The following is a 19,981-nucleotide window of genomic DNA, read 5'->3' as shown; positions in this document are numbered from 1 at the left end:
GTATCCTGTATAATAAACAATATCCTGTATAATAAACATGTTTCCTTTACATTTTACTGCTGTTGATGTGAGGAGCGGCCATATTGGAACCAAAAGTCCACCTTACAAGTCATAACGGTGGGCAGTGGGAACTCCAACTTAGGTGGGTGTTCCAGTTGATTTTTTGGACTGGGAAGTCAGAATTTTCCAGTTGAGTACAACAGGAACACAACATATGATCAAGGGGAAAAAAACTTGAATGTTAAGTGACTAATCAGAAACGTAGATTGTAAAATCTGCTGTTAGCCTCTTTCTTATCGATTTTACTCCCCACCCCCATAAATACAGGTCCTTCTCAAAATATTAGCATATTGTGATAAAGTTAATTATTTTCCATAATGTAATGATAAAAATTGAACATTCATATATTTTAGATTCATTGCACACTAACTGAAATATTTCAGGTCTTTTATTGTCTTAATACGGATGATTTTGGCATACAGCTCATGAAAACCCAAAATTCCTATCTCACAAAATTAGCATATTTCATCCGACCAATAAAAGAAAAGTGTTTTTAATACAAAAAAAGTCAACTTTCAAATAATTATGTACAGTTATGCACTCAATACTTGGTCGGGAATCCTTTTGCAGAAATGACTGCTTCAGTGCGGCGTGGCATGGAGGCAATCAGCCTGTGGCACTGCTGAGGTGTTATGGAGGCCCAGGATGCTTCGATAGCGGCCTTTAGCTCATCCAGAGTGTTGGGTCTTGTGTCTCTCAACTTTCTCTTCACAGTATCCCACAGATTCTCTATGGGGTTCAGGTCAGGAGAGTTGGCAGGCCAATTGAGCACAGTGATACCATGGTCATTAAACCATTTACCAGTGATTTTGGCACTGTGAGCAGGTGCCAGGTCATGCTGAAAAATGAAATCTTCATCTCCATAAAGCTTTTCAGCAGATGGAAGTATGAAGTGCTCCAAAATCTCCTGATAGCCAGCTGCATTGACCCTGCCCTTGATAAATGGCAGGGTCCAGTGGACCAACACCAGCAGCTGACATGGCACCCCAGACCATCACTGACTGTGGGTACTTGGCACTGGACTTCTGGCATTTTGGCATTTCCTTTTCCCCAGTCTTCCTCCAGACTCTGGCACCTTGATTTCCGAATGACATGCAAAATTTGCTTTCATCCGAAAAAAGTACTTTGGACCACTGAGTGTCCAGTGCTGCTTCTCTGTAGCCCAGGTCAGGCGCCTCTGCCGCTGTTTCTGGTTCAAAAGTGGCTTGACCTGGGGAATGTGGCACCTGTAGCCCATTTCCTGCACACGCCTGTGCACGGTGGCTCTGGATGTTTCTACTCCAGACTCAGTCCACTGCTTCCGCAGGTCCCCCAAAGTCTGGAATTGGCCCTTCTCCACAATCTTCCTCAGGGTCCGGTCACCTCTTCTCGTTGTGCAGCGTTTTCTGCCACACTTTTTCCTTCCCACAAACTTCCCACTAAGATGCCTTGATACAGCACTCTGGGAACAGCCTATTCGTTCAGAAATATCTTTGTGTCATACCCTCTTGCTTGAGGGTGTCAATGATGGCCTTCTGGACAGCAGTCAGGTCGGCAGTCTTACCCATGATTCAGGTTTTGAGTGATGAACCAGGCTGGGAGTTTTAAAGGCCTCAGGAATCTTTTGCAGGTGTTTAGAGTTAATTCGTTGCTTCAGATGATTAGGTTCATAGCTCGTTTAGGGACCCTTTTCATGATATGCTAATTTTGTGAGATAGGAATTTTGGGTTTTCATGAGCTGTATGCCAAAATCATCCATATTAAGACAATAAAAGACCTGAAATATTTCAGTTAGTGCGCAATGAATCTAAAATATATGAATGTTCCATTTTTATCATTACATTATGGAAAATAATTAACTTTATCACAATATGCTAATATTTTGAGAAGGACCTGTAAATGATCAGGAAATAGACCTCATTTTGATTGATTATTACTACAATGCTGGATTATGAGAAATGGTGTGTTATTGAATTGTCTTTGGGACAGATATGGTTTATGGAACACTGAAATATAGTTTTGCATATCAAAGCCAAAACAAAGGTTGTCTGGCACACGACCTTTCCCAAAGTAAACATGTGAATCATCATTTGTACAACAGGTCAGTCGCATCCAGTGTTATTGACAAAAAACTAGGCAACGATTGATGGAAGACAACGGGTGAAAGAACAGAGGAATAATGCCTAAAACAAAGAGCGAGAAGGAAAGTCCAGAGTGTGGACTCCCTCCCACCCGAGAACAGGTGGTGGGAGGGAGTCCAGGCCAGAAGCAGTGGAGGTGGATCTAAGAGTTGGGGTTGGTGTGCAGAATGAGGTACGTAGCTGAAAGTAGCAGGACAATAATCACCTGGACTAAGGAGTCTTTCTGTCTCATTCCAGCGGTCATCTTTTTCTTCAAGATGTCCTACCAGCCTAAAACCTTTACAGATTTCTGCTAATGAGCTAACATTTGCTTCAGGTGTGTTGAAGAAGAGGCGTGACCAAAAGTTGCAGGAACTCGTCCCTCAAGGACTTGGGACTCCTGATACTCCCAACTCAGATTGAGGAACTGTTGAATTGAGCTTTAGTTGAACATCTACAGCTAAAGTCCAACAAGTTGCCGTTGCTATAGCTACCTTAGATACCAAGGCTTCCTTTCCATGGAGAATCTATTTCTATTCCCGGTTACTGTTAACCATTTCCATCAGAGTCAATGAATGTCAACAAAAATATGTGAAGAACTCGAGTCACAGACGTTTCCGTAGGATAGAGTTGCTCCTAAAATAAGCTCCTGCAGCTGTGACCAGTTCTTCCCTGAGGACAGAGAGAACAAATGACAGCAAAGAAAATGGAGAGAAGAGATGAAACGGCATCGAGATAGATGGACATTTTCATGCTGATATGATGGTAGTGAATGTTACCAAGTGGCTGCAATGACTAACAGTTTATTTCTATATAATTTAATCCAATTATAATCCAGTTTACCATAGAATTAACATTAGGCCATTTCATATAGTCTATTTTTAAAATTTTTGTAGATTTAATTATATTTAAACAGAAGGTTCCCCTCACTGTGTCCACTTCAGTCCAGGACTTTTAGAAATCCCAGTAAATTCAGTCCCAGTTAGAACCTGAAAAGATTGAGTCCAAGATTTTTGTCCAGTTTAATTTAATTCAAATCCAAATCATTTTAATATAGTACACTTTAATTTAACACATCTGTTTGTCTATACCAACTTGTCTTTGGATGGTTGGGAGTTCTGGTGCCAACCTTTATCAGTCACTGGGAGAGAGATGGAGTACACTCTGGCTGGGACTCAACCCATTGTTCTTGGTCCTGTTTGAGTCTCAGGCAGAAAAAAATGTCTTGCAGCATTTTATTGTAAAATAAACCTAAAAAACCCAGATCCCATCTTTTCTCTGGTCTCTGACTCTCAGCTGTTCTGTGGTTGTTTTCTATCTTCTATCCCCTGCATTCGTTCAGAGCTGCATTTGCATGTTTGCTGGCACCCGTAGTGGAAACCCTTTCTTTTCAACAGACATCTGGAGAGGCTTAATAGTTACTGTAGGTGGAACAAGCTGCTCTCAGATCGCACAAAGAGCCTCTTGTTGTTTCCACTCTGCTGGAAACCGTCCATTTCTGCTCAGTAAAGGTGATGCAGAAAAGACTGCTCTGCTGTTTGCAGGAAACTAGCTCCTGTATTTTCCACTCATAATGATCAGCATGGGGCGTGACGTCACACTCTGCCAAATATGATTTTGGTGCAACTGGATACTAATAGCATGTGAGGCATTAAAGCAAAGTGATGAGACATTCTCTCAGCCTCTTCTTTTTCTAGTACAGTTTGATAAAAAGAAAAAAACTTTTGACCTTGGAAGGAAAAAAGACATAATAAAACCACATTGATTTGTCATTATCATCACATGATTAAAGAGTAAAAACAGTTATGTGGTAGTGATGTAATTCTTCCAGGATGTTAAAGGAAAGTGTTTTTGCTGCTGCTGGATCTCCAAACAACCCAGGATTTACCGCCACTCATTTAAAGCCTGGAGCTCTGGTGGTTGTAGTGACCGAAACAAATTGAATTCAGAATCTCTTCTGGCCTGGAAAGCTTCACAAAACGACAGACAGCAGCTCTAAAAATGTAATGAAGGAAAAGTCGCTTGTGGGAACAGGAAGAAGAGTTGAGTTCCTCCGTTTAAACGTGTCTTTTAAACATGTCTCTGGCAGAACAGTCGTACATCACACACACAGCTTTAGTATTAATTGGTTAATCTTTATTTATACTCAACATGCTGCATTCACTGTAACCCTGAAATGGTTATTCCAGTCTGTTTGTGTGAAACTAAAGTTGCTACAGAGGGGCTTTGAAAAAACCCCCAAAACAAACTGGTGATCTCTAATGATGAAAAAAGTTAAGCCCAAATTGTTTTCTTAAAAATTTTTTTTTAAATGTATGAAGTAAACTTACCTCCCCCCAAGTCTACCTTACAGGCGTGTTTAAATCTGTGAAGATGCTTTTTACTCCAGGTATTAATTTTCCAGTTGAAACAAATCCGTCACAAAAAACTATTTGAAGGAAAAATTAAACCTAAACCTGTTGAAGTTAAAGACACTGAAAATACTAAGAAGTTTGCTCCAAAAAAAAACCCTGTTAGCAGAGGAAGCAAGTGTGTAAGCTCCAACTACCAATACTGATTTCTCTAAAATAGCAATAAATAAAAATTAACTGCTAATGCAAATAATTCTTCAACAGAGAATCTGCTTATTAACATTATCAGGTCACGACTGCAACATTTAAATTGAACTTGAGTAAACTCTGAAGAAGTGGCATCTGTGCCTGGTATCCATGGTGTCTGCAGTTTGAAATGTTCACGCCTCAGAAGCAGTGTGAAGCAGAGCAGCTCAGGTTTATGAACATGAAAGACGATGGTGCATAACAGAGGTTGAATATTTTGAAGTTTTTACACGAGTTAAATATGCAGAGTTCTGAATCAGCTTCAAAAACTTTATTCAGACAATAAAAATCAGATGTGATACAACCACATGTCGCTCTGTGCAGCTCTTAAGGCAGCTCCTGATATTTGGATAAAAAATAACCAGGCTGTAATAAATACATAAAAGGAATTCAGGAGATGAATTACATTTTTCTACTTTATAAATATATAAATCAAAAACCATTTACTTCAACTTTAGTCTGACATTGTGGAAACTGAGCTGAGTAACATCCACAATAAGAGAATTGTACTGATTATTTACCCAACAAATGTAAGAACTACAAGTGATTAGAATATTTTCCTTTGGTTCCAAAATAAACACAGATGGATTAAACATTGCAATAAAAAAATCCCTAAGAATTAAGATAGTAATTCCAGGATGACTGGAATCTGCTTTTAATACAATAGAACTTTCTCCTAATATTCATCTTTTATTTTCATACACACTCTTCACATGTTCAAACAAGATCTGGCTAAATCTAATTAATGAAACCTGATGGGTATTATCATCACTTCGCTGATGCTCTTATGAGTAAAATATGGAAATGCTGCTTCATCATGCTGTGACAAAAAATGTTAGTCAGAAAATGAAGACGCGGTGTTTAAACTGATCTGATCACAGACTTGAATCTGTACTGAATTTATAGAAACTTCCTGTAACAAAGAGCATCATGAAGTTCCAGACACCTATATGAAAATCAGAATAATCCATCACATTGTAAAGTTGTCACTTTAATCCACTTTCAGAGCCTTAACACTGACAGAATCACTTTAAAGTGAAAAACAACCACATGTACATACTTCATGTTGGAGAAGGTAAAACATGGTTACTGAATACTTTCATTTTGCCTGTGGAAAAGTTACAAGCTGTGGTGAATTTGCGTGGAGGCATGTATATGACTTTAAAAAAAGGCTGATATTTAACTGTTTGCCCACGAAAATATAAAAATACAATGGCTTCACATTTTGGCATGAGTTAAGATTTGAGAGTTTTCAGGACTATCCGATCAGATGGTCGTGTTTTTTTTTCTCCGTTTCCACATGATTTCTTTACAGGAGTGTAAAATGCAAAATGTAAAAAACAAGCGGTAACGTTACAGCCGTCAGTCAGGCGCGTGCAGCGATATCAAAAATCATAATCACAGAAAAAACACTACACGTTTTTATTACTTCATGTTAAGTGCCACGACTGAAAATAAGTCATGAAGATGCAGCTTAAACATTCCACACCAAATCAATGCAGCAATGACCAAAAGGACTGACCTGCTTCTACATAAAACAAGCGTTTGAACTAGTTTAGGCTCCTGTGATCTACTGAGGATCATCAGAACGGATCACACTTCCAACCCTTTGCAGCGCCTGCTTTATGCAGGGAGCAAAGTCCTCTGAGAACCAGCTGAACTAACCCATTTAAACCCACATTTTTCCCAGACATGAAAATATTAAAATCAGATGGCATCGATAGTCCTTTGAACTAATCAAGGGGAAATAATTTTAAAAATTGTGGAAAATATATATAAAAAAGTGTGTTTTATGATCAGTCACAATTGTGACCGGTGGGATAATATGGTGTTCTTACTAAGATGAACTGAAAGTGCTTTTTCCAAACAGAAAAGATCATAAAATGTGAACATTGCTTCTTTATTTGAATATATCTTTCCACAACATTACTTTAGTGCAACATTTGCTCTGTAAAGTACAAATTTATATTCTAAACCAAGGTCAATTTGAGTGCTTGGGTGTTTATGCATAATTATATTGAACTTCAGTCAGTTGTAGTGTTATGTTATTATGTTAACATAGATCATAAAGATAACATCTATAGTAGAGGCCTTCATTTATAGTATTAAAAATCATGAACATCTGTCAGTCTCACTGTCATTCAGTAATAAACTTAGTCCAGGGGCCTTCAACTCCAGGGACTGAGGGCCCGGGGTCAAGCATCTTTTCCATCTGTCTCTGCTTCAATACACCTGAACCAGGTGATTAGCAGGACTCTGGAGAACTGGACTGCATACTGAGGAGGTCATCCATTTAATTCAGGTGTGTTGGACCAGAGACACACCTGAAAGTTACAGGATACCGGACCCCAAGGCCTGGAATCAGAGGTCAGTTGTTTGGCTCCTTCGACCATTTGGTGACTTTGGTATTCTTCAATTTTGGGTTATTTCATCCTCTCTTTACTTTCCATGATCTTTCTTGAAGCAATGTGCAATAAATCCTTGAATTTCTCCCAGGCATTTGTGGTGCAAAAGCAACATCACTGGAAACGATTCTTGCATTGACTGACCAGTAAGTGTCTTGGTCACATCTTGAAGAGAAGTGTCCATTTGAGATCTATTTCCATGACCTAGTGACTTTGTGCCAAACTTTTGCATAATAAGCCACTACCCATGAGAAGGTCAGTATATTCGGTCGTCCCTCTTATGACACATTTTTAAAATATCTTAAAGGTAAATGGCCTGTACTTATATAGTTCTTTATCAAGTCCAAATGACCTGAAAGTTCTTTTCATCACATTTAATCATTCACCCATTCACACACACATTCACACACTGATAGCAGTAAGCTACTATATTGTAGCTACAGCTTCCCTGGTACAGTTTGACAGAAGTGAGGCAGTCATATCCTGGCACCACCAGGTCCTCTGACTACCACTGGCAGGCATGACTGGTGAATTGTTCTCTTGTGTCAGGCCACAACGACTGACACAAAGTGGGGCTTCCAGCAGCAAAACCACCAGTTACAAGATAAACTCCAACCTCCTAAGCTACAGTCATCCTATTTTCAAGTGTGCTTTTGAGATGGACCACCATCACTTCTTGCACCTGATCATGACTCTGTACCTTGAGGGGTTCTGGTCATGAAGGTCTATACCTCTCATGTGCTCATTGATCTATTTGACATCAGTCTCTGTGTAGTTCTTTCTCATCTTTGTTTCTACTGTGAAAATATTGTTGTCTTTCTAGTGGACCAGCAGTTTCTCATCTTGTGTCGGAGCCTCATTTGGATCCTCTTTAGTTTTAAAGGGTACATCAATGAGACAGTTGTCCCTTCATCATAAACTTTCCAGGTGGTAACAGAGAGCCACATGTCTGGTGAAGGGAGAGATCATCCCCTTTTCCCATGAACTGATCATATGCATTCAAAATGGGGCATGGATTATCCCTGTCTAAGCCACCACTACCAAAATCAGTAAGGATTCCATCTTTCTCATAACTACATTGTTGCATACTTTTCTGTCCATCACTAAGTCCAACAGATCAAGAACCACACTCAAAATGAATCTTAAAAAGGAAGAAGTTTGGAATTGGAAGAATATGGTATTTAAATGTATTGTCCCACCCACTATTGTGACCGTCAACATGTTTACACATCCTGCTCACACACCAAAGCAAGTTTTGTAAATTTAAAGGTGTATATTATAACTAGACACTTTAAACTGACGTGCACCAAAAATCTTTGTTGTATGTTTATTTAAACATACATTGCCATCTTCTTCTTTGGGAGGCTTTTGGCAGTCTTGTACAAACAGCTCTATTACATGTGATAATTTACTCTAAACATGTGATACTGCATAAGTATTATGTAAACACTCCAAACTTTCAATATTTGCTGAACATAAACTGAAAATTTAATCAGTAAGCTTTTTGGAGTCCTTGAAAGTGAAATTAATTTCTTGGTCACCTTTGTGACCGGTGGGTTTAAATGGGCTAATCCTGACCATGGAGATCTGAGAGCCAATCACTGTTAGGATAGAGGAGGTATAAAAACAAAAAGAAGAAAAAAATAGTTGTTGTACAACTTAAGATGAAACCACAACCACATCATCATCAGAAATCTTCTACGTTCAGTTTCTGTTATTTATGTTCATTTTTCAAGGTTGGACTGTGACTTTAAAATCGTCTAAAACATTTTATAAGATACATATAGGTATCATTATGAACATACAGAGAGGATGATGTAATTTATGAAGAATCCCTCACTATAATCTGTAATGGCGAAATGTTTGGAACATTTTCTACATCTGCTGAAGTTTAGAGTTTACAGGAGCGATGTGGTTCATCTCCTGTAGTTAATCAGTAGAAGATGGGACATTCTAAGCGTCTCTCATGAAGTGAAAGAGAAGAGTAACTATGTCATTTAGGAAAGCAAAGGGTTTTCTCCCACCAGTCTGTTATTTTCATTTTTCCAACTGCTTTGATGAAGATGTGGACAGCCGTGTGCTGCTGAAGCTTCAAGGATATTGCTGCTCATTGTTCTGACAAGACTCAAACACTTCAACTCTGGTGCCACCTAGTGGTTGAAGGAAATCTAGCATCAAAATGCCACTAAGAATCATTATGGAAGGCTTCATACTTAATCACTGCAGTCACTTTAAACCAATTAAACTCCTGCTTTGTGTTTGGTGACGTGACCTCTGGTGTCTCAGTTATATCACATATATGCAGAACTTTCCATCTTGGTTTATCTGCAGTTCAGTGTTTCCATGAGTTTATCTTGGTTCTCATCCCTGTTTGATTCAGTTGATCCCTAAGAAATAAAACTGATTGTGACATCTGATTAAACCCGAATAACTGCAGATATTCTTTATTGGAGTTGCAGGCCTGCATGTCCTTACAGCAGACTGCAGGTCGACGGTAGAAAATGACTTGAAATAATCAGTTTAAGTCGGGTACAAAAAAAAAAAAGTTGCACTGCTGGGTACAAACAGTCATGTGTTTGGAACAAAGCTACAAACAAAGTTACTTCCTGCTTTTGCAATCCAGTAAAAACGTCCCAGTTAAAGTTTCACATCTAGACTCTAACATCAGAACAGTTAAAGACAGACTTACAGTAAACCAGCACCCACCAGTTTTACCACTTCTTCAACAAATCTGTTCCCAACAGACATTCATAAAAAATAAAACAAGTCTCAGTTTCATCATGGCCTCGGAGTGAGACTGGACTGGAATCCACCACTAAAATACAGTGAATGCAAAATACAAATACTACCAAAGCAAAACTCTACCACATGTTCACATTGAAGCTGTCAGTAACAAGTCAGCTCCCTTCATCTGACCCGACTGCGGCTCGTCCAACTCCTCAGGACTGGACCTGCTCATTAGCAATGGAATTTGGGTGAATATCTGTAAACTGAGGTTAGCTTAAAGAAACATCAATCAGTTGTAGGATTGGCTTCATCGTAGCAATAAGATGAAGCAGTCAGACAAGTGGCAGAGGTCTGTGGAGCAACGTCCGTCTGAATTAGTCAATGAGGTTGTTCTATAAGGAACAGCTTGAGATCAGAGCCGTCACAGATGGAGATGGAGTTCTACCGTCCAAAGAGACGCCACCATCAGAGCCACTAAAACGTCCCAACAGACAGATTTACATTCTGGGGTCTTTTTAAAGCAGAGCATGTCCAAAAACCAGCAATTCACAGTTCATCATGTTCACATAGAGCTGCCTGATGCGACCAGCTGGGGCGGCACTGAAACGGGACCCGGGTTTCTACCATTCATCTGGAACGGAGCGGCAGCACCCCACCTCCCAAAAAGAGTCCCACCTCTCCAGAGTGTGAATCAACCACTGACAGAAAGAAACTGAATGACTCTGAAGTGCTCAGCTGGTTCTCTGGAGAAAACCCAGGAGGAACAATCCTAAAAATCCTAGACCAAGATGACCTTTCCTTCCTGTCCATCCCGTCGGGCGTCGGGTGTTCAGATGGACAGGTCGGTGTCTGTGTCTGTGGGCGTGGTCTTCGGGCTCACGCTGCCTCCCCTCTCCTCCGGGATGGAGGACGAGTCGCCGTTCAGAGCCGGCAGCAAACCTGAAAAAACAGGAAAGGAGCTTCAAGATAAACGTCACACCAACCCAGAGGTTTTCAGCCACAAATCTAACAGGAAACTCATCTGGCCAGACAGCAAGACAGAGAACGTCACAGAGTATCGCTTTATAACCCAACTCTCCACATCTTCCTCCCTGACCTGTTGCCATGACGCTGTTCGTCCACTAACAAACGTCTGACCAGAAACTGAATGAGCCTGAAAACAACAGGAATATATTCAGGAGTAACAGGACCTAAATACATACTGAACTTATGACTTTTCAGATTTTTATTCTCAAATAGAAAATTTGCCTCAATATTAGGAAACAAAACAATCACAATACCTTTGCTGAATATTTTAAGGGTGATATTTACCCACATTCAGACTCTTCTTTAATCAGCATTTCCCTGCCAGTCTTTAGGTAATATCCATCAGATGAGGACAATGAAGGCAGTAAGAACAGTCCAACAGTCAGAATATTTCACTGGCATATTTCCATCCATTAAATTTGAAGTATAATGTCCTTCTATGTATTGCATACAAGAAGTCCTTTGTACTTTCAATATTACACTCATCGATATTGCAATAACCAGTGGTGAGAACACTTCCACTAATGTGTTAATAAAGGAGCTAATTTTTCATTTGACTCTTTTGCTAACCTTAGCACTTAACATCCCCTAAAAGTATTTTTTGGATAAATTCTAAAGCACTAATTTAATTGACTGTTTAGTCAACTTTTAGTTGAATAAAGTTCGACATCTGCATTGAAGTCACCAAATGTTGAGTTCTTCAAGTAGGACAGTGTGAAGCACAACTCATGTCTGAAAGCCTGAGTCCTCGAAGTGGACTGATGCTGCAAGTCTTCCCCCTCTGTCATTTTACCCACTTTACTGTCTGACAACTGCTAAATAAAGGCCTCTGTTCTTCAAGGAGTTAGCTGTTTATATTCATGCTCTTATTTTGAAGTGGGTGAAAACTGTTTACGCAGCACTTCCTTTTCCTCTCCTCCAGTTCTCTCGTTTTCCCTCCTAATAACTTTATTTCAGACTTACAGCAACAACTAACCACAAACACTAAGATATGAACTAAAATAGAATATCTAAAAACATTATTGATCATGTGTTAGGTTTAAGGACAGATAGAATTTGAAGAGCTTTAACATTAGCTTCTGCTAAATACCATGTTGGTGCAGCTCTTTAGTGTTTGTGGACCTAATGTTGATGATTAGCGTGTTAGCTAGCGGTGCTCAAAACTGGAAATAATAACTGCAAGTCAAAATACGGTGGTTCTATGTCAGAGAAACATTTCAAGCATTTTTCTTCATTAGCAGACATTACTGGTCTGTCACATAAAATACAAACTAAATTTGCTGAAGCTTGTGGCTGTAATGTGACAAAATGTAAAAACGTTTGAGGGGTTTTAGTATTTTTCCTACTTCAACATCCCGTTGTGATTGTGTCTGTGGTAGAAAGTCTTTACATAACTAATTTAAACATTCAGGAAAATGTCTGAGTCTTACGTTCAGTCTCGTAGACGGAGCTGTCGGAGGACGTCCGATGTCTGCGTGGAGCTGACCTCTGACCTCCACTCACATACTCCTTTAGTACACCTGACCTGGAGGGAGATAAAGCCTCTTTAACACACCTGATCCACCAGGCAGGATGGAACAAACTGAATGTAGTCCGACTTACATTTGATTGCACTAGAGGGAAAACTGTCTGTATAAAAAGATACTTTCAGAAACTCTTTGCGCTTTAAGTGCAAAAGTTAACTTTTAAAAAATGTATTTAAAAAAACTGCTGGTGTTGTGTTTCAATTAAAACACATAACATGTCTGAGGTGGCGGCTCTTCTCTCAAAAACTGAGGTTCTGTTCATTTGAATTATTTTTTCTTTAATACTAACCAACCAAAAATGATTCAGTGCAGCCTTTCTTACATTTTTATTACATTTTCTACTAATTAATGCTTAACTCATGTCTGTCAAGCTCTGCTAATAAAGACTTCTCTGTTTTCTGTAGTAAAATCTTCCACATGTTTTTTCTGTCATTTTTTAAAAATTCCTGAGTTACTCCTGGTGAGAGGATTGAAGTTAATCTCATCAGGAATTTCACAGCACAGAAAAACGTTGAAAATCACTTTGCTGCAGGAAGCAGCGAGGTGCAGCGCTACTGCCTCCTGGAGGTAGAAAACAACAAAACAAGCACGTTGTTTCAGATCTGAACATGTTTGGAAGTCACAGAGATCTGGATAAAAGCTTGAGGTTTTTTATGCAACTGGTTGAATTTAATGATAAGAAAGAAGCTTCAATACGTTTATTGATCAGCTCGTTTATTTTAGTCCTCCGTTCTGAAGTCTACACTGTGTTGCAGTGGGTTTACTGGTGAACTGACCTGTCAAAGCTGTATGTACCAGGGTGGCTGATGGAGCGCTTCATCTGCAGAGGGACAGAAACATTTATGATGCTAACGTGATTAAAACCAGCCTGAAAAATGATGTTTTTATAAATCACACAATTTCACAGAAGAGCAGCTGGACAGGACATTTAATATTTGCAAGTTTTACTCTTTTTTTTATTAAAAATACTTTATGTATTCTTAAGGGGAAATTCATGTGATTGTAACTCATATCATTGTTGTGGATGGTGATGCTGTGAGCAGGAAGAATCTCCTGTAGCAGTCAGTCCCGCAACAAATCTGAAGAGGCCTCTGACCGAAGACTGTTGCTGTATGACATGCTAACAGCTCATTATCAGGGCAGTAGAGACGATACAGTAACATTTCCTGGATGACAAAATCAGTTCTTAAAACCTCTGCTAATCCACTTCCTTTGCTTTGCTGCTCCTTTTTATATCTCTGTTTGGCCAAGCAGGGAGACTATGAATACCTTGCTGCCATGACAACACACCACAACAGCTGTCTAAAAGTCGTTATGGTGCACAGCGTCCAAAACAAGAGAGAATAACTGTCCAAACATGCAGCGCATGAGATAATGCATATGAAAACTAAATTACCCTTTCAGGAGGTCGGAGGTCAGGGGTCAAATTCTGGTTGGCTAGGCTCATACACTCCTCCAAAGTCCTGATGAACGTCTCACAGGTGGCACTGAGCAACGAGGCCTGAACGGAGTTAAACCAGCATATTTAACATCCACTGTTCAGGGAGAAGCTCTGCTCAGTTAAATCAATATGATATGACATGTTGGATATGATATGACATGTTAGATATGATATGACATGTTGGATATGATATGACATGTTAGATATGATATGACATGTTGGATATGATATGACATGTTAGATATGATATGACATGTTGGATATGATATGACATGTTAGATATGATATGACATGTTGGATATGATATGACATGTTAGATATGATATGACATGTTGGATATGATATGACATGTTAGATATGATATGACATGTTGGATATGATATGACATGTTGGATATGATATGACATGTTAGATATGATATGACATGTTGGATAGGCCCATCACAATAATTGTCCCAGAAGTAATTGCGATAAACAATAATATTGTTGCTTTGAGGCCATTTTCAAGTAACATACAGTAATGGCATAATAATGGAAGAACACATTTTGAAAGGTGAATAAACTTTAATTTCTAAAGAACATTTAACATAATTTAGTTGAGACTAAAGCACCAGACTGAAGACTTGTCATCCAGTTTTTGGTAAAAAGAGAGAAAAAACAATCTTGTAAGTAGAAATTATCTATCTGGTTTTAATTTATCATGTGATTAATTGATTTATTGCGACAAGTTTAATGCCAAGTACAACTTCTTTATTTTGAGGACAACGATTCCAAATGTCTATTTTCCTCTCTACAACTAGCTTGCGGTCATTTCTGACCTTCGTTTAGGCCGGTTTAAACCATACAGGTTGGTTTTTCTTACCTCTGAAGTGGGCGGGGCTTCTGTGTCTGCATTGTGCTGTGATTGGATGGTCTGGACTTGCTGGACAAGGAGGTCACAATACAGACGAAGTTCAGACATTTTGGTTTTCAGACAGTCTGAACCTGATAACACACACACACACACACAGCGATCAGATAAGTTTGTTTACAATAACAAAGCTTTATTGATCAAGTTAACTGTTCACAACGTACCTCTGTGTTTGTGGCTTTCCAGAGTTCCAGCTTTGGAGGATCCCAACGCCACCAGCCACCTCTGCCTCTCTGCGGCGTTAACGGCTCGCACGTAGAAATGCTGCTCACCAGGAATGATCAGCTCCAGGCGAGTCGAGTCTGTGGGATGGACTGAAACACAAGGTGTGGTTGGATACCTTCACCTTCACAGTGACGAGACCAGGCCAGGTAGACCAACCTTTAATGTCACACACGGACATCTTGATGGATCCCTTGCTGCCTTTCGCGACGTCATCCTCGCTGTCGTAGTACGAGATTACGCCGTCTTCCAGGACGAACCAGCGCGGCTGCCAGCCTGCAGACACAAAACACACACTCATCCCACGAGATTTCTGAAAAACGCTGACAGAACTTCAAAACTTTAATGTCATCGAATTCATCAGACTAAACAGAGGCACATGACAGGACGGTTTCTAGGCCCATCACTACAACAAATTTAATGGACGATAAATTGACCACAACTTATTGCAATACATGATAATGTCATTTTGAGACCATTTTTAAACATCCAAAATAAACAAACAAAACAACAATTTAAGTGGATGATTTCATTTCTCAAAATGTCAACGTTTCAATCATATTAAAGGGCAGCATCTCTTTAACAACTGTTTGCCAAATGGAAACTATTGAGTTGATTTTAACTTCTGATGTGATTTATAGCTTATTGCGACAGGCTTAGCCGTGTCTTAGATTTCTCTGCAAAACTCTCCGTCTTTTCCAAACAGAAAAACATAGGTTAATTTTGAAGGCAAAAATTATTCCGATAAAAAATATTGTTGTTTTGATTAATTAACTAATATAAAGATAATAGCATAATAATGCAAGCTTGCCCTGTCAAAGATTGATAAACTTTAATTTTGTACACAACACTCCACACAGAAACTGGAAGACATTTTAAATATCCAAAATAAAACACAACAACAAATAAGAGTTAATAAAACAGATAGTAAAAACCACATACAACCGGAAACATAAATAAAGTGGATTATGATGTCTCTGAAAACAAAGTTGCTTTTCAAAAATATTGAGCTTATTTTAATTTATCATGCGATTAATTGATTAAGTGCTTATTGCGAAGGGCTTATCTGTAAGTCGTGTAAATAAAAGAGAAATTTAGCCTTTTGCAGCCGCTGTCATGTTGGATTTCTCCTTCTGCAGCTAATTTGGGATTAACAATCTGGCTTTGGAGCCAGAGTTCATGGAAAATCGGCTACAGGCCGAAAGTATCTGGTCGAGGATCAGCTTCTCTATTATTTTAATATTGCAGAAACTCTACATAAACGTCTTTGTTTCAGATACTTCCTGTAATCCTGAACTATCTGACCCAACATAAAACCCTGATTAAACAGAGGAGGATTTACAGTAAAAAAAACAAAACATTGCATATACACATACAGGAACGGTACAGGGATCGGTAGCAGATTAGTTTTAAAGAAAGAAAAAAAATCCACCTGATCTTGTAAACCCTGACAATCTGCCATTGCCATAGCTTAATGGAAGAAGAAGAAGCTTATCTGAAACAGACTGTATTATAACCAGACTGTTTATTCTAGATGACAGAAAATCAGGAAAATTCCCAAATGGGTGCATGGATGTTAAATTTCTCCCATAGCCATAACAACTCTCTGAATCGGAGATCTGGAATCTGTGTTAGAAAACGGAAGCATCCTGTAGAATGGACTCTGAACCTTTTCACATTTTGGCCTCTTGCCACCACAAGCTTGGCTGGATTTTAACTATTTTACAACACACAACCCAACATACAACAGCATGGTCCAGTCAAAGTTCTGACCAACATCTGGTTGGAAATTTTGTAACAAGATCTTCACTAATGTTCTCCAATCACTGTGGCTGATATCAGTGAACGTTCACATTTTCCAAAGAAAAGATGCTAGAGACAAACCATAACAAACTCACAGTGGAATGAAAACAAAATGTGACTCTACAAAGCATTGACTCAGCAGTAGCACACCACACTTTTCAGATTTTTATCTCTACTAAAATGTAACAATGCCACAATGTTCATTCACTTGACAACTATGCTCTTTAGTCTATCATATAAAATCACCCAAATTACATTGAAGTTTATGGATTTAATATAGCAAAATGTGGAAAAGTTCAAGTGGTATGAATCCTTACGAAGGGGCAAAAATAAACCTCAGTCAATAGTTTTTACAGACAGATTTGCACCTGCTTTGGTATCTGGAACTGATATAATATTGCTCATATTTGCTCAACATTACCATTTGTTTTTCCAGTGCAGCTTCATGCTTTTCAGCTTAAAGCCCTTATTATATAAAAGCTGTTATTCAAACCTCACTAAGCCGGTGACAAGCTATACAAATGCTTGTATGCTAACGTTTGTATAGCATACAAATGCTATAGCATACACATCTATTCTGTTAGCAACAGATAGAATGTTACTAACATTCTATCTGTGGACAAAGTGTGAACTGTTATCCTCAAGGGAAATGAGTTTTCCACTTGAAGGAAAATCTTCCACCTTGTCTTCTCTGACATGATTAGCACCATTACCTTCATCAATATAACAAAAGCAACACATCTTCAGCACTTCGACATTGTTGTTGTCTGTGTTTCTCTCAGAATTACCAAGTTGTCACATGAGTCAGAATTTGAAAGTATAAAGCAATAACGAAAAATCAACAAATCACAACACTTACAGAATTTCCAGATGACAGAGTTCAACCTGTTCCCTGGGCCAGAATGCTGAGCATGTTGAAGATGTTTACTTGCTGCAGCACACTGGCTTTCACACAACCTGACAAGCTGCTGACAACTTACTGCTTTAGCTAACTTTTCTATTTTTTTGTAGCAGCAAAAACAACAACAAAAACTTCAGAAACCTACAGCTAATCATGTCCTGTGGATCAGTGTGTGGAAACACGGTCTCATTATCCACCATTATTATTAATAGATAAGTTATGTTGCCATCATAAAGGTTAAATACTGAACTCCTCACGTCCCGGTCCTGGGATCAGTCTTTGTTTCCTGAAACAGAATAGGACTCTGCAGCTATCCGCTGCTGTTTGTGTTTCTATCAAAAACAGATTTGGTTCACTAAGAATCACATCTGTGTTTTACATTTGCAACCCTAGTTACTTTTTAGAATAAGATTTGATATAAAAACAAAGTAACATTTGGTGAATTTAAGTGTTTATAAAAATGTTTGCATTCTCTACAATTTATATTAAGCATATTAAGAAACACCTTCAAATAAATACTTAATATGTGGTAAAGATGCATAATTATTCATTATTTACTCTGAATTGTCACTATTCTATGTAGATAAACAAAAATTGACTTCCTAAATAAACAACCATTTATCACAAACCCTGACTTGTTTTCATTTACTTTGTCCCTTCTGAAACCGATATTGCAGGTCTGAGTATTGGCCGATACTGATACTGACCCGATACAATACCAGCATGAATCATACATACTTCTAATACTTATTCTATAGTGTGGCACTCTAGAAAAACACCTGATCAAGTGATATTAATCTGAGGTTTTAGATGCAGGCCGACGTAATAGATAGAAAGTCATTTTTGACTGATATCGGACTAATTTCCAATATCAATACAGAATCAGGACATCCCTAACTACTGCTATATCCCTCCAACATGTCCTGTCATTTATAGCACAGGTTCATTCAGGAACACACTTAAATTCAGTTAATGTGATTAGAATAAATATTTGTTATTTTATCTTACTTCAGTTATTAAGTAACTGCATTGACTGAATAGTACAAGAATATGGGTGAACAGAAATAAACTGTTACAGGAACAATTAACAAAACCCAATGAACATTAAATATTAAAAAATATTTATTAAGCAACTAAATAAAGACAGTTTTTTAAATATTATTTTAAACCGTAGTGACTAAATTGTATTAAAATAGCATGAGCAATTATCACGAACTATTTCTGTTTCATGTAAACTTCAAGTCCTTCCAACTGTTAGCTGTTTATTTTTTAATTAATATTTCTCAACTAGACAGTTAGTGTGGCTAAAAAGACAAAAAGTTTTGACAGAAAATGTTTATTTTTTTACTTAAATATTTAGAGCCACACAGAAATGTGAAAAATCTAGATTTATTATGTAGCAATACTAAATGAACTGTACAACTTTATGTAGGTAAATAGAAACTGTTTACCTGTAATTTTTACGTACATTATTTTAACATTTACGCTTATATGCATTGCAAAATTTTTATAAATATCTCCATATTTATTCATTCGAGGTTATATTGTTTATATTATGTGTTTCTGCATCACTTAAAGAGGTATTCATTAATGTTAGCTACTTAAGAGTTTGAAAGAAAATTTGTAACGCAATTAACATTAGCAAAAGAATAAAATAAAATAAAAATGGTTTGAAATCAAATTACATTAAAAAACATATTAGCCAGAGTCCTTACCTGTCATGTAATTAGTCCACTTGTATAAAATGCCCTCCATGACTTCTCCAAACATCGGATTACAGAAGCTGGATGTTAGCTGGGAGCTAAAGCTGCTAGCTGGCTAATGGTCAGTGACTCGTTAGCAAACAGCGGCCATTCTCAGCTGCTGCTCTCCTCAGCATGAAAGAGAGGCTTCCTGAAATCTGCCGATTGTTCGCCGGAGAAAATTAAGCCGAGGAGGTCAGCCTGTGCGGAGCTGCTCATCGTCTCTCAGCGGGGAGTCAGCTGATAGAGAAAAGTGTCAACAAAACAGCAGATTATGTACGGGAAGCTGCGAGGGACAATTGTGTTTTCTAACCCTGAGGAATGGGTTAAAAACATGCAAGGAACAAGCAATTCATTAACAAAGCACAAGCAAACTATACACTCAGTGTTACCTTTTTTTAAAATGAAAGACATTTATTTAGGAAAGTACTTTGACCTTAAATCACTTTCAACTCTTTGAAGTGATTTAGACTTAGACTTATTTTATTGTCATTGCACAAAGACACAAGTGAAACTGGCAAGA

General features: G+C 38.3%; 1 protein-coding gene across 1 annotated transcript; it reads right to left on the bottom strand.

The window, feature by feature from the left end:
- Positions 1 to 5,012: 5,012 nt before the first annotated feature.
- Positions 5,013 to 19,746, bottom strand: plekha3 (pleckstrin homology domain containing, family A (phosphoinositide binding specific) member 3). Its single transcript, XM_032552492.1, has 8 exons — positions 19,432 to 19,746; positions 15,172 to 15,288; positions 14,955 to 15,104; positions 14,743 to 14,864; positions 13,837 to 13,941; positions 13,217 to 13,260; positions 12,345 to 12,439; positions 5,013 to 10,827 (listed from the first exon to the last, which is right to left on the bottom strand). Exons 1-8 carry the CDS (start codon positions 19,484 to 19,486, stop codon positions 10,718 to 10,720), a joined length of 798 nt encoding a protein of 265 aa, XP_032408383.1. The 5' UTR covers positions 19,487 to 19,746; the 3' UTR covers positions 5,013 to 10,717.
- Between the last annotated feature and the right edge of the window lie 235 nt (positions 19,747 to 19,981).

This window comes from Xiphophorus hellerii, chromosome 22, assembly GCF_003331165.1.
Source record: "Xiphophorus hellerii strain 12219 chromosome 22, Xiphophorus_hellerii-4.1, whole genome shotgun sequence".
NCBI lineage: Eukaryota > Metazoa > Chordata > Actinopteri > Cyprinodontiformes > Poeciliidae > Xiphophorus > Xiphophorus hellerii.
This window is presented reverse-complemented; position numbering and strand designations above follow the sequence as displayed.

Excerpts from the sequence above, each read along its gene's own strand:
- plekha3 (XM_032552492.1), bottom strand. The coding sequence starts at position 19,486 with ATGTTTGGAGAAGTCATGGAGGGCATTTTATACAAGTGGACTAATTAC. Across the intron at positions 13,942-14,742 it reads AAGCCCCGCCCACTTCAGAG|GCCTCGTTGCTCAGTGCCAC; the intron begins GTAAGAAAAACC and ends AACTCCGTTCAG. Across the intron at positions 13,261-13,836 it reads ACCTCCGACCTCCTGAAAGG|ATGAAGCGCTCCATCAGCCA; the intron begins GTAATTTAGTTT and ends GTCCCTCTGCAG.